The sequence below is a fragment of the Lagopus leucura genome, unplaced genomic scaffold (assembly GCF_019238085.1).
Source record: "Lagopus leucura isolate 7727_CA_CO unplaced genomic scaffold, USGS_WTPT01 Super-Scaffold_73, whole genome shotgun sequence".
NCBI classification, from domain to species: Eukaryota; Metazoa; Chordata; class Aves; order Galliformes; family Phasianidae; genus Lagopus; species Lagopus leucura.
Window position 1 is genome coordinate 37,965,227 of NW_024962252.1, and position 15,448 is coordinate 37,980,674.

Below are 15,448 nucleotides of genomic sequence, written 5' to 3' on the forward strand. Positions count from 1 at the left end.
TCATGTAGGTGTACATGACCAAGTTACTCATGAACCAGCTCATCAAGTCTTATGAGATTTAAGTTGGATTCTTTATTGCATAAAAGCAGTTAATTCATTCAGGATCCTACTTGACTTCAGAAATTGTACAGTTATGCCCATACAGAGCTGCACCTAAGCTAATAAATGCTGCAAGATGTAGACTAGTTTTACAAAGTAACTGCTACCAAGATCAATGTTAAGCATTTTAGATGGAAAGTCCAACTTTCCTGACTACTGTGACAGGAAAAATTTAAAAATAAAATCAAAAGGTCAAAGAAAAGTTACTTTAGAAATGAAGTATCTCTAGAACTAGGAAACTAATGATCTAACTTCTGATTCCATTACAGCCTCTCTTGCTCTCTGAATCATAGTATAATTGTAATTTCTGATATTAAAAAAAATCAAAATGCTGTATCTGTTAAGTCCCTCATCTTTCAAATAGAGATATAAATACCAGGTCTGCCCAAAATGCAAGGGTGAAGAAAAACTGGATATAGCTTCTTGCAAAATCCATCAACGCAGACTGTACAAAAAGTCATTACAACCTGAGAAGAATTCAATAATCTTAACCTTAAAAATATTAAGTCTGCAACCTTTAGCAGTCCAGCAAAGAGAGAAACATTCACATTTTAATCTAAGCTTTGAGCAAGGAAACGAATGGGTGCTTTTCTCAGGCTTCCGTGTCAGTCTTCACAAGAATATTTCTTAAACATTCACTTCAAGGAAAGTTGTACATGCAGTATACGAGATTATTTTGTGCTATATGCATAGGTATTACTATAAAAAGAGTTTACTATTACAATGTTCATATCCAGACTTGTAGGAAAAAAAGTACTACACAGTTTTTCCTCAAACACTAAATTAGAAGCTTAGGTCTAAACAAACTTAAACATTTAATCTACATCCACATATAAAACTAACAAGCTGCAGCACCAGCTGATTTTTCCAGTGCTGTTAAAAGAGATTCCTCTACAATGCACTTTAGCACACCTAAATATGAGGGTGAAAGAGGAAAGATTAAGTAAAGAAAATCACATATATACCTTCTTTTTGGCCCGGGCTCTTCTATGCTACTGTCCCATCTCTGGGACATTATCAAGCTAAGTTCCATTTCTTCTTTCTCGCACTGTGGCTCATTTTCTTCATCATCACTGTTTTGAGAATTTCGACAGCTTCCAAGAGAACGATGGTGAGAGAGTGCTTTGTGATGCTCCATCTGATACCCATCACTCTCCAAACCAGCCAACACATCAATCATGGCCTCATCAGCGCTGTCCACTGCAGAAAGAGCCCACACAGATGAAGTCTGTATTTTGTGCTATTTGTTAACCACTGCTTATAATCTACTTGTAAAACAAAATCCTAACCATTTAAAAATCTACTAATTTGCTACTATTCAAAGCAAGGTAGGCTAGAGAAACAATGCTCTTTCCATGCTTCTTTTTTTCAGTTTTATTCTTATTTTGCAAGCTGTTTTTCTATAGTACTAGCAACCTTTTTTTGAAATTATTTTTATTTCTGCCCTTCTGTTCCAAATGTAGTAGATTTAGTGGAAACACTTCTCCCTGCATCCAACCTCCCATACCTCCTCAAATTCAGTCTCACTCTCCCCTAATATATTCACACTAGGCATGTATCAGAAGTATTGGAGGAAAGGGGTTTTTCAATATTTTTCCCTTCCACACTTTGGAGCACGAGCTTCAGTGCATAATAACACCACTTCTTATCCTTGTACTACTTTATGCATCTTCTAATATAAAGTACGTGTTTTTTGTCTCCTCTACAGACCTTCCTCTACTTGAATTATTTCTACCTGAACTAACTTTCCATTCAATTTGGCGACTTATTTTATTATTTTTCCCTCATGCCACCCACATTTGTTTGCTGTCACAGTCTCTCTCCATCTTTTTAATGTTTTATTCTTCTTGCTTCTTTGCCTTCAACCGTTCTTTTGTATCCATGCATTTTGTCAAATATTTCTTCTTGCAGTTTGTCATTATCAGCCTATGGTATATCTAGATAGCTGAACTTCTAAACGTAGCTCACGAGCATGTTCTCGGAAGACATGGGAACTGATAGAATAGCACTGACAGATAGTCAAAATCCTATTTAATCTAATGGTTTTTGTCCTACAACCCAAAAGCATAAGGAAGAGTAACATCCCACAGGAGACTGCACTAAACTCACCTGTCAAGAAGGCTGGTTACTGAACCAGTAAAAGATATAACTTCTACAAATACACTGTCCTGGTGAAATTATTGGAAAATAAGGTGTTTTTGCAGTGGAAGAGGTGAAGTTGCAATTTGCTTGAAAACTCTCTGAGGTAACTAACTTTCTTTAATGATCAGTAGTGTAAGTTAACAAAACAGACTGTGGAAAAATAAAATTGCTAAAAAGAAAAGCCCTTCTGGTCATACTTACAAAAAACTGTAGTCTGACTCAGTTTTTGAGACAAACGATGAAAGCTCTGACTATTCTCTACAATGTTTAAAATTGCTTCTTCATTAATAAGTGCTTCCTCTTCTTTATCTGTATGCATCCTATTGGATTCTTCAACAGAAGATCAAAAAGAGATGGATACAACTTCAAAGAGTCACAGACATCAATACATTATGAAAGAAAAGCAGTTTAAATGGATTTTACTTTCAAGTATGTTTCTGTTATTTGTTACAGCAATTCTAAAAAGGCTTACTCTAACAAATAAGGCAATAAAGGCAAAAACTAGTTTTTTTTTTTTAGACAGACAATCATATCTTACTTGGCTTAGTTCTGCTAATAAGTACAACCAAAGCACGACAGAGCACACTTAAGCAATTATAAGCTATTAAAAATACTCACCTTTGTTCACCTTTTTATCTTCATGCACTTCTACCATATTTGCTGGCGTACACTGAAAGGTTTCTGGAGAAAGTACCTCAGAATGTAGTGTTAGCTCAGCAGAGAACTCCTCTGATCCATTACTGTAGTCCACTGATCCTGACAACGTTCTAATTAATTGAAAACCAATTTTTAAATGCGTATTTAAGGTCTGCTCAAAATATTATTGTTTATGGCAAATGGCCAAATACTTACACAGAGAAATCATTTTGCTTAAGGATTTCTTTGAGTCTCTTCTGAAAATACTTTTCACTCTCTGTTGCTGGCACAAATCCACGGTCTTTAAATTAAAAAAAAATATTTGTTATTCACTTCTACTTGGACCTATCAACACAGAGAGCAAATTACTAATTCTATTAGGAGGTGGCTTAAAGTAGAAGCGTCCACTAAGTGCCAAATTTGAGGGCTGATTTTTCAAGTGTATTGAAACACTTTAAAATACTCCACACACTCCCACCAATCTCATTTTCATTTCTAAGTATCAATGGCATTTAAAATCATGTTGCAATTACATCAAAGTGAGCATTCAAGAAAAGACTACTTAATCAGTGAACAATTTTGAAAATCCTGGTTTATGCAGCCTGAATAGCATTACACAGAAAAAAAAAATCACAGTAAGAAAGCAGTTTGCCTAAGCCCAGAACACACCTCTTTCCTTTTTGCAATCTTCTGACTTGCTTGCCAAATATCATTCATATTTTAAAAGAAATAGGCCTAGGTTCTACAGAGAATAGCCTTATTCAATATGCAATTAATCTGCAGAGCACAGTCTTTCCTGTGAAATGAATTTTACATAAAAATAAGGGATTTCTCTACCCTATATAATTTTCATTTAACATCACCTTAGCTTTAATTCAAAGGAACAGGTCTTATGCATAAATATAGGAAGCTTCAGGATAAGATATTTAATTTTGCTAGTATTTAAACATTTAAATACCTTTGTCACAAAGTATGAAATCTTAACTGTCATTATCATTCATTCAGCCTAGCACACTCTGCAGCAAATAGAATGCAATGTTTTGTATCTTACTTTTCATATGGAATACATATAGTGGTGAATCAGTAAGCTTAGAAATGTGAAAGAGTACATCTAAGAAGTCCTGAAATTTGATACACCTATTTCATTTCTACCTTCTGCTTGTTTCCCTTTCAAAGATTTTGAAAAATAGCTGCACAATTTTTGTTTTTTTTGTTTGTTTTTACCTTGAGAATCTGGTGTCTTAATCTGAGAAGATTCACATTTCTCTCTCCGTCTCTGCTTTTCATCTTCCCATATAGCTTGCAAACCAGGGTTTCTGCCAATCTGGGCTAAAAGTACACAATAATACATGAAGGGAAGTCTGTCAGCATGACACAATACATTCTTTCCCCATATTAAAAAACAAACAAACAAAAACAATAAAAAACCTTCTAACGCACATCTTCAACTCTTGTCATTGTAACCCCTCATTATTTTTTACTGCAATTCTTGCCTTGCAGAAGGATTCAGTGTTAGGTAAAAGCTACGGCATACAATTCCTATTTGTTTTCTAGATTTTTAACTGGTCTTCTCACCAAGTTTGTGTATGCATGCTTATATGCATGAATACATACACACATATACTAGATGTTGGCTTTTTACACGTAGATCTGAAGCCTTCTGTAATCCATTAGCAAGTCTTTTTTTTTTCTTACTGCTCAGAAATATAAACTGTTCTCAAAATATGCTTTCTTCCCGAGTTTATTCAATTTGTTTATTTATTTATCTTCTCACAAACCTTAGAAATGTAGAGATTAATAGATTACTAACACTGAAATCTGGATTGTGGCTTAACTGAGCTCAATCTTACAAAAAGAAGACAATACAGTTGCTGTTCTAAAGTATTTATGTGGAAAGTTATCAATACTTCACCTTCAATATCCAGTTGATTTAAAATGTCAGCAGCTACTGCATCCACCTCCAATTCACAGGTACTTTGTGGCTCAACGCCTTTCAACATTAAAGAACTATGACAACATAAACACAATAGGTTAATTTTATCTATGCTATTTTGAAACATGCATAATCACTGTTTTCTAACTGCACTAACATCAGGAGGGATAAGAGAATGAATACAGAAGTACCACTTCCCATCTTCACCTGCAAAGTCTTAAATTAATGTTCATATCCAAACCTAATTAGTTGACATAATTTGATTCTTCGGTTTAAAGGGTTTTCTTTTGGTGGGAAGAAGAGAAAGAATTGGTAAACAATTCTAAATGTTACAGCACTTTTCATAATATTCTCCCTATCAAACATAATCTGAAACGCTCTGTAGCACTCTCAGCCAATAGGACAGGTGGGTATGATCTTATATCCAGAAGAAATAGGAGCAAAAACCTTCCTTTTTCATTCACACTTCAGAGCAACCAAAAAAATAACAGAAGAGGAAAAAAATGTTTTATTTTCCAGAATATACTCTTTTTTTTCTCTCTCTTCACCTCTCCCCAAGGGTGCTTGGGGGAAGGCTTATAAAACATAAACGAAGTATTAGACAGATTCAAGCTTATTTTGTAACAATTTGATAATCATCCTTTTAAGGGACAGATCTGCTACGGTCAGTGGCCTTCCACCTGTTGCTGTCAATGAACTAATTTTAAGGAGTGCATGGAGGAGTCTAAGAAAGAAACTTTCTCTAAAGTTTATGTGGAAGTCTGTAGAAGACAATCAGAGGGCTGAAGCACCTCTCATACAAAGAAAGGCTGAGGGAACTGGGAGAAGAGAAAGCTCACTGCAGCCTTAAAAGAGAACTTGCAAAAAACAATAGATACTGACTTAAAAGTTCTGATGGTGATAGGATAAGAGGGAATGGTTTTCAACTAAAAGAGGAGAGATGGAAGTTAGATGTTAGAGTCTTTACTCAGAGGGTGGTGAGGCACTGGCACAGTTGCCCAGATAAGTTGTGGTGCCCCATTCCTGGAGGTGCTCAAGGCCAGGTTGGATGGGATCCTGGGCAGCTGAGCTGAGGGGTGGCAGCCCTGCACACAGCAGGGGTTGGAACTGGGTGGGTTTTCAGGTCCCTTCTAACCTGAGCCATTCTAGAAAAATAGGAAAACCTTTCAAAATTTTTGGGAAAAGGTAAAAAGATCTCGTCAACACTACTGAAAACTAAAACAGGCTATTATTTAACTCAAACAGACTCTTTTTAGGATCCTTTGTATACATTATACTATCTGGTGACTCAATGTTTGCATGCCTAAATAATCTAACATAATAACACAGCCTCAAGAATCTGAACACAGTCTAAAATATAATTCAATGGTATTTCCAATCCTGTCTGCACACCTTGAATAGAAGTCACTATAACACAAATAGCTAGCAAATATCATATTTAAAAGCTGGGTATCTCTGACACCTTCTCTGGAAGGTAAGTATTAAGCTATTTAAAACTCTAAAAGAAACGTAAAGTTAAACTGCTTAGACATAATACTTCTGTTATACAAGCAAAATTCTGACTACTTAGAAAACAGCCCATGCAAAAGAGCTGTTTACAGTCCATGTGGTAAATGAATTACCAAATGAAAAACAGGCAGAAAGTAGCGTGGCAGAAGTCATAAAGCACTCAGGTAGAATTCACTCACAACTGAAAGATACTATTTATTAACATATGGCTACCAGCCTCCCTAGTCAACAGTACTGTTTCTGAGCAGTTGTAATAATTAAAAGAGTAGATCACAGAATTCCTACATCAGAGCAGCTCAGTCTTTTAGCTGAAGTAGACAGCCCGTGTCCTAATGTACGCTTAAAGGACTATCCATTGTCATCACTTCCTTTTCTTAACAGTCACAATGTCAGCTGAGAAACAAGTCCATAATATGATCAAATTCATTCTTTCCACATCATATACTTTGGATGCTCATACTCAAACCACTTAGAGACTGTTTGCACTGCAGGCAAGAGGACCTGCAGCAAGCTGAAACTTGCATTTTGATCACATAATCTGAAAGAGCTGCAAAACCACTGGGAAACAAGAATGAGGGAGGAGGCTGCAAGAACACTGCTGTTTCTTATGCTGGTTTGCTCATTTTAAGCAAATATTCATAGCATGCCAGGAAAATATATGAAACAGCTGTATTTCTCATAATCCCAAATCAAACCACATCCTGAACAGCTATAATGCTACAATTACCAGGTGAGAAGACAGCCTGAAGAAGACAGAGTATATCCAGACTTCAGTTAGTTGAGCACACAAACTACCTTAGGTGATGAGCAGTTAGTATTTCTTGAAAGACACTCAAAGTGGTCTGCTACAAACACTGCCCTGTAAAAGACTAACCACTGGACTCCTATTGCATTTATTCTGCAAAAATCAAGATAATGTCAAGGTAATCTAAAAAAAAATAACAATCTGAGAATATCTTCATTAGAACAAGGTTAGAGAATAATACTTATCAAGTCCTGGTCAAACTTCTTCATAGCATCTAAGCTTTCTTTTGTAAAACAAAAAACGGAATTGTTTGCAAGGCAGAATTTGGAACACAGATGTACAAAAGGCAGCTTTAGGTGAGGAGAAGTACAGAAACTGAAACATCCTATCTTTATGAGAACAAAGTTTACTCTGCTGAAAAGCAAGATAAATCAAGGTTGCAGAACAGCATATTGCCATGACCAGGCTACCAGAAATACATTTCAAATTCATTGAAAATTCCCATTTCTACCTGCACACAAAAGTGAAACACTAAAATATAAATCTAATGTGTGTACGCAGAAAAAGCTCCAAATCAATTACTTTGAAAACAGGAAGAGGAATTAAGGAGAATGAACCTCATTTTTGAGGAAAGAAGTTTGTTGGCACTAACCGCTGTCATAATAACAAAGTAGGACGAAAGCTCTGCTCAAAGATTGAGGATTGAGGATTGGTTGGTCAGGTGCCAAGACACTGAATTAAAGCAAGAACTGGCACTGTATTAAAAAATTATCCACTACAGTTTGCTACATTCAATGCCCTCAAAAATCCTGAAGGATGGGCGTCAAGGTCAGTATCTTAATTCACCAGCATTAATGACAGGGTAGGGAAATGAGTTCTGTGATGACTGTCTCAGTTATTTATAATGTTAAACTGAGGATGGTAGATATAAAATGAATACCATAGAGTAGCTAAAAGGTGTCATTCCACTCCACTGACAAGGACTCTACCACTTCACATAATTATTTTGATATTCCATATTCTGTTCATGGAAGAACTTTCTTTGTCTGCAGTACATTCCAATGAATTGAATAATATACATATTTAATTAAAGACCAAATGGCTACATAAAAACATGTACATTCTGACAAGTGAGAAAAGCAATCATGACAGCCAGAAATGTAGCAGAAATCTTTGACATTACTTAACTGCTGGACTGTGTAATTTGCCGTTTCCACATAAAACAGAGCTCAGTAGCAGATCTAGGATTTATGGAAGAAAACACTTCTCAAAAAACATCCTACCAATCATCCTACTTTCAACACACCATGCCCAAGTGGGAGACCTGACCATGAGATTACTCCTAGTCTCATGTTTACCAGAAAATTCCCATTGGAACCCACGGAAGTGCTTCATCTTTTATTAACAGCTACCCGAGGAATAACATAAATGTGACTCATATGAAGAGCTCTTGTTAAAGATGCTGGATAGTACTATCAGGTTTAGGTGACTGATGTCTATTTTTAAGTGGGCTTTCCATGTGCCATGTGTGCTAACACATGCATCATACCTAAAAGCCTCACAACATCAGAGATTCCCAGTCACTACTGCCTTTGGACATTTGCCCACTTCATAACAGAACCACTCCAGAATTAGATCTAAAAAAAACCACTCCTGGCTTAGTACAGTAAACTAACAGTATCAGCAACAGATTAAGCAGCAGCAAGACAGGAGATGGATGGAATATGCTGTTCTGGAAAAGTAGTAGAGTAGTAAGGTGCTATCCAGTACTAAGGAGTGAATTCAGCCACCAAGAAACTTTGGCACAGTTCTCAAATGTGTTTTTGAAATAAGGATTCATCACTGGTGTTTTTCTACATAACATGCTGTTACTGGCATATATAAAACTTTCAAATAATATTTTGCCTATTACCAGACATCTAGCATCAGATTTCAACCATTTGCTGTACCAGAAAAGTCAAGAAATGCCAGCTTGGTCAAAACAGGGAATTTGGTATCACATGCAGCAAGGACATGGCAAATACATGTTGGAATCTATCTATGAGCAGATTCTGAATGTATACAAAACCAACTAAACAGATACCTTCATTATTTATACAAAACAATCCTCTATGTGGTTTCAAACAAACAACATTTGACTGTTTTCCCCTTCTGCTTTTTCTTGATAGACCAGCTAACAATAACAAACAGGTAACAAGTAGTAGAATATTTACAAGACACCCATATCTGATATAAATGAAGAACAAAGACTTCAGAGTTCAGTAATGACATGTAAGAGACACTCCAAGCACTGTCGGAAACAGCAGTCAAATGGTGAAAGATTCACAAAGCATTTAAGTATTTAAACGTGAGCTCTTCAAGGAGACTGAATAATAAAATGAAGAGACTGTGCTGGGATCACACAACGAAGAATATATAGCTATACACAGAAAACTCATGTTTAGAATTAAGAATGCACTTCGTTAAAGAAAAGGAGGAAAAAAGGCAGAAGGCCAGCTTTACATGTATCTAGTAATGCTGCAGACTGCAAGAATAAAACCATATGGGAAAACATCTGAGACAGTTTACCTTAAGAAACCTTGGATAGACATCTCCTATACTACTGACTGAGTGAGACTTCCGTCAGCAAGGTTCATCATGACACTCACAGGCTAATTCAACTAACATAAGTGGAAGTTTTCAGAATTTTAAAGGAAATGAAGTAGGAAGGTAATCTGAAAGAGGGACAAACTATAATATGATTATGATTACAAGAATACTGTTTTAAATTGATGTTTCCTATAATTAATCCAGAAGAAATTATAAGAAGCAGAGAATTTCATACAGATACAGCAAAAAGTGAAATCATGAATGGAAAATAGTTTAGATTTGCTACTTTGCAGTGGCACTTGGAACACAGTCATGATAGAAAACCTTTAATAAAATAATTCATTTTCTAGACAAAGGAACATTTGACACAATATCAAATAGGAAGTAATTTAAATTGGAGATGTAAATTAGTTCCTAAATTATTAAAGTGAGTAAGAAGCTGGCTAAAGGTAAAATTCCTACTGCTTATAGAAAAAAAGATACTGGGGTTGATAGGAAATTCTTAGCAATGAATATAGACAAGTTTTGAGGACTGAATTTGTTTCATATCTCTTTAATACTGTTGACAGGAAATGCAGGAGCATACTAATAAAATGCATTGAAAAGGCAGGCTGTTAGACATACTGCAGTCAGATCACAGTATCATAAAACAAGCTGTATAATTGAGAACTAGAATAACAGGAATAGGATGGAATTCAAAAATGGGCTAAAAGACCCTATGTGATCTTATAAGGAATTCCAACTGGTAGATTACCACTCAGATAAAAAGGAAGAGGAAAAATCTTGTATTAATGAATCCAAACACATACTTTTTCTTATCAAAGTCATTCCAAGTTGCAAACTGTAGGCTAGAAAATAAGAAGAGCACACAAGACAGACACGAAAATTTTAAGCTAAGATTCTTACATGGCTCCTGTTTGACATGGACAGGCTGGAATATGTTGGTAACACACTATACATCTTAGTTAAGGCTGATTACAAAAAATAGAACCTGCAAACTGTGTAAATACTCTCTATAAAGATGTGGACTGCTCTGAAAGTAATGCCTCCTATTTATTTCCATGAAAAGTACAACAGACACAAAGAGAACAACAAATATATTTGATATGGCAAATTCTCAGCTACAGAACACTTTTTCAACATAGTCAACACCATTAGCTATGTATTTTCACAAGTGACACGAGCCTGCATGTCATGCTTGTGAAAATCCAGACTAGCACAGCTAGTCTCTGTCTCTGTTGCCACAACTGAAACACACCACCCACCACCTCATGTGCTCACATCCACAGTTTTGTTTCCATAAACATTCAGGAATCATCAATAAATGCCAGTGGATGCCACCACTTCTGTACGGAGGAATTCAATTCCACACCTTCGCTTCATACCCAGTTCCATGCCAGACACCATTGTGTCAGACTGCCCCTCTGATGCCACACAGTAACAACATGTAATGGAACATTGGTGGGAATGTTCAATCTCTGCTATCATATCACCAACATCTGCCTCTGACACTGTGGGACAACTAACAAAATAGGAGGCATTACTTATGGAGCAGCACTCCTATTATATTGTTTAGCTTTTCATTAGAAGTCATTAGCTAGAAACATATTTTCTAGGAAATAGAAAAACAGATTTTAAACATCGCTATTATTATAGCCCAGTTGGGTTTCTATCAGCACTTAAAAGAGATACATAGTCTCAGATGATCAAAACACAAAGAAACAAAATAATTATTCTCTGGGTCACCTTCAAATGTGGGCCTGGACTGGAACCCTGTAGTACATACAAGTTGCTACTAATGAGCAAATAAACCACACACTAAAAAAAAAAATAATAGACATGCCAACCTTGGTATTTCATCTTCTTCCCATTCGATGAAAGAAGCACTGCTTGAATTTGCTGCAGAATTGATTCTGTGGTGCTTACTTCCACCTGATGTATCACCTGGAAAGAAAAACAATAGGAGAAATTAGTTCATTTATGCTTCAGAAATTGCAGCTATTATTTAATATTATCAAAATGCTTCTGAAGAATAAATAACATCTGCACGATATTGGCTTCAAAAAGTCATATAAATGACTTGACTTTATTGACACGCATAAGATGAAAAATGTTTTCAACACTGACATTATTAGAATTAAATTTGCTGTGGTGGTTCACTTGTATCTTAACCTAAATTCTATCTTTTTTCTTTGAGCTTACTTAGCTTCAGGTAAAATTCAGGATTCCCAAGTGTCTGGGTCCTCAGGTGAGATCCCAGTAGAAAATAGAAGCCGAAGTAAACAGTGAAACGCAAATGAAACAATGAACACATTTTATCTTTCTTATCCATTAATGCATCTGGAATATACACAATAAATGCGTGGCCAGATGCAGTAGCAGTTAAATAGAAATGTACAAGGAAGGAACATGTTGTCTGATCTACAAATTCAGAAAACATTTTTTAAGTTTGCTTGGAGGTGTCAGTACAAGGAAGTGCACTTCAAGGCCATGCTGGAGAAATCCCCTCCTTTGTGGTCTTGTGAATGTTCACTCTTCAGAAGGAGGAACAACAATATATGCAGGATGTAGCATAAGAAAGGGAAAAAAAATAAAAAAAAAAGCTTATGAATGGAGATGGAGAAGACAGAATTAGAGGAGAAATCTTTAAAATTACTCTCTCCCACTCCAGTGTCAAAGAGTAGACCTCTTTGGAACCTTGAATTTTCTCAGCTATATTGGTTTAATGATACAGTATCTCCTCTGCATGACAAGAAGATTTGTAAAGACTCTAACACTGACACATTAAGGTCTTTTAGAGTCATATTATAGAAGAACATTCAACTTCTGAGAAGCAATAAAAGTTTTGTAACAGTTTTTTAATAGTTTTATTTGGACATGGCACACAAATGCATCCCTATTCCTTACTATCCATTAAGAGAAGGATTTGAACTGAAGAGGAACTTCTGTGTCTTCTGGATGCAAGCTGCTGAGAGCAGGGTACTCTCGTTATTACAAATTTACCTGCTGATCTTTCTCAGGCATTGAAATTGTCTGCCCACCTCCATGACAAACACACCTAAGGAAATGGGTGTTCTTATGCTGACTACTTTCATCTAGCAACAGATTTATTATTGAATTTTACACTCCTTACCAACACGATTTTTACATCTTCTACAAGGGAAGTTAAGCACGCTGTACTTATTTTGGCAAAAGCTTATACTGAAATCTATGAAAAAGAAACATATGGTACAAACTACAGCTGACTGAAATAAATGCAGTAAATGTGCCAGCCATAAGCAGAGGCTGTGACTTCTTCACTGACAGGTCTCGGCTTAGATCTTCCTAGGTCTGTTGTGCAAGGGCTAGCTACTCAACAGCACTGCCTCTATATGTTGTACCCCTTTGTCTTCAAGGTGCTTGGGACCTGCAACAGACTGAAGCACGGGTGATGTGGAGCCACTCAAAATGGTATTAATCTTGCCAGGAGTACTGCTTCTATTAACTGGTCAAGATAGGACAAAGTAGTCTGTCAGGTTCTCACTTTTATCCTTTTCGTTTTCTACACTGCAAGAACTTTTAAAGTCATAGAAACATACATAGAATGGCCTGGGTTGACAAGGACCACAATGATCATCTTGTTTCAACCCCTTGCTAAGTGCAGGGTCACCAACCACCAGACCAGGCTGCCCAGAGCCACATCCAGCCTGGCCTTGAATGCCTCCAGGGATGGGGCATCCACAGCCTCCTTGGGCAACCTGTTCCAGTGCGTCACCACCCTCTGTATGAAAAACTTCCTCCTAAAATCTAACCTAAATCTCTTGTCTCAGTTTAAAACCATTCCCCCCCTTTGTTCTATCACTATCCACCTTCGTAAACAGCCATTCCCCCTCCTGTTTATATACTCCTTTCAAAGTACTGGATGGCCACAATGAGGTCTCCCTGGAGCCTTCTCTTCTCCAAGCTAAACAAGCCCAGTTCCCTCTACCTTTCCTCATAGGAGAGGTGCTCCAATGATCTCAGCCCCTGCTCCTGCTCCACCCCATTCTCTTCACCCCACCGAAACACAGGTCTCTCACATCTAAGTAAATGACCAAGGAGAATACAAATAGCTGATGTCTCTGCCATCTCTCATGTCAAAGGGAAAGGAAGAACTACGGGAAAACAACAGGACTTACTATTCAATACCACTAGATTGCATGTCTCCAGAAGACCACTATGGATGTGTGGAAGGTACCTGACTAAACCTCTTCAGGACTGACAGTCCCGAAGACGTTTGTCTCTGGATTAGGTTTTGGTTTTTTTTTGTTTTCTACAGTTATGACACGACTAAAAAGTGTAGCCTACTGTTACGTATAGAAAGAGAGTTTTCTTTAGGCGCTATGAATTCCATGCACTTATTTATAGCTGTCTAGATACACACAAATAGAAAATATGGGGAAAAAACTGAAGGCAGCATGATTCACTTTCTGATTTTACAGAAAGATATTTTACCATTCTTATGAAAGCCTGCTTACTATAGGAACAATTATAACTTAACAAAAAATACTTATTTTTCTAAATTTAAACGTCAAAGACATTATGTTCTTCATAGTGTTATCTCCCCTTTATACTGCAGCATTTAGGTAACATTATGTATGTTCTTACCGATCTTCAGTTTCACTTAAGTGCATACATTCAGAAAGTCAAATTGTTTTTTAAAATGAAAATTAAAAATATCTCCTTTGCACAGCCATTTAATATTTCACATTTCAGCACTGCGTAAATGACCTTAGTACAAACAGAAGCATTCTAATTAAAAACAGTGGAGCATTACAAAATTCTACCTAGATTGTAAATGCATTACTAGAGCACAAATGAATTAAATTGGTGTAGGGATAAAATACAAATATCAATACAAGTAAAACAACATGACTGCTATCTCTCGTGTAAATTCAAGTAAGTATCATATCATCAAAGAATAGTTTATTTTCTACTGCCTAACTTGAAAAGCAGTGTGAATATCTTGTGAAAAATGGTCAAAAGCACAATGCTGACAAAACAGTTTTTTATAAAAGGTTATCTCATTTTCACAGGACAGGCTTTTCCCCAACACCAATACGCAGCCACGTACAAAACAAAAAAACATTGATGAAAAGCTATATAGAGACTTAGTTTTGACACAGAAGACAAACTAAGATGTGATATCCATTCAACCAAAGTGTTAAAAAATGGTAATTTTTAGCCCTTAAAACAATTATTTAGTCATAAAAAAAAAAAAAAAATACTCCTTACTTTTTCTCCTCGCCTTTCTGAATTTGACAGCAGCCAGGTTTATTAAATTCATTCCATATAAGTTGTAATCTATGAAGAGCTGAAGGAGGTAGGGAATATGGGCTTCATGAGGCTGGTAGGATTTGTTCATTATGGCTCCACCTTGCAGAAGCTCACATACTCTAAAATTAAAAATGAATTAGAACATAATACTGTAATTGTTTCCTGTACAACAATGTTGTTGTTTGATTTTATCAAAATATAAAGTATATTAAAATATAAAGGAAAATATTAAATACAAAGTGTGTATTTGTGTTAGTTGTATTTTTAACTTAATAACTTCATGTTCACAATAATGGATTCCCCAAAATGTTGCCTCCTAATAACACAGAATGTTAGTTCTGTAAATCTCAGCTTAAACAAACACAAAGACCAGAACAGAAAAAACAAAACAAAACAACACAACACAACAAAAAAATCCCCACAACCTTTCAAAGAAAAATCATACCATGTACTACCTTTGCAACGCGTCCTAAGTCAAAATAGTCCATGGAAATCCTTCT

At 36.1% G+C, this 15,448-nt stretch overlaps 1 protein-coding gene across 1 annotated transcript in view; it reads right to left on the bottom strand.

The window, feature by feature from the left end:
- REV3L (REV3 like, DNA directed polymerase zeta catalytic subunit) overlaps nt 1-15,448 on the bottom strand; it is a 112,712-nt gene that overhangs the window by 46,100 nt on the left and 51,164 nt on the right. The window contains exons 4-11 of the mRNA XM_042884841.1: nt 14,907-15,067; nt 11,501-11,597; nt 4,790-4,884; nt 4,102-4,206; nt 3,094-3,178; nt 2,860-3,008; nt 2,443-2,571; nt 1,065-1,299 (exon numbers count right to left, since the gene is read on the bottom strand). Coding sequence (XP_042740775.1) covers nt 1,065-1,299; nt 2,443-2,571; nt 2,860-3,008; nt 3,094-3,178; nt 4,102-4,206; nt 4,790-4,884; nt 11,501-11,597; nt 14,907-15,067 — 1,056 coding nt within the window. The remainder of the gene's footprint in view (nt 1-1,064; nt 1,300-2,442; nt 2,572-2,859; nt 3,009-3,093; nt 3,179-4,101; nt 4,207-4,789; nt 4,885-11,500; nt 11,598-14,906; nt 15,068-15,448) is intronic.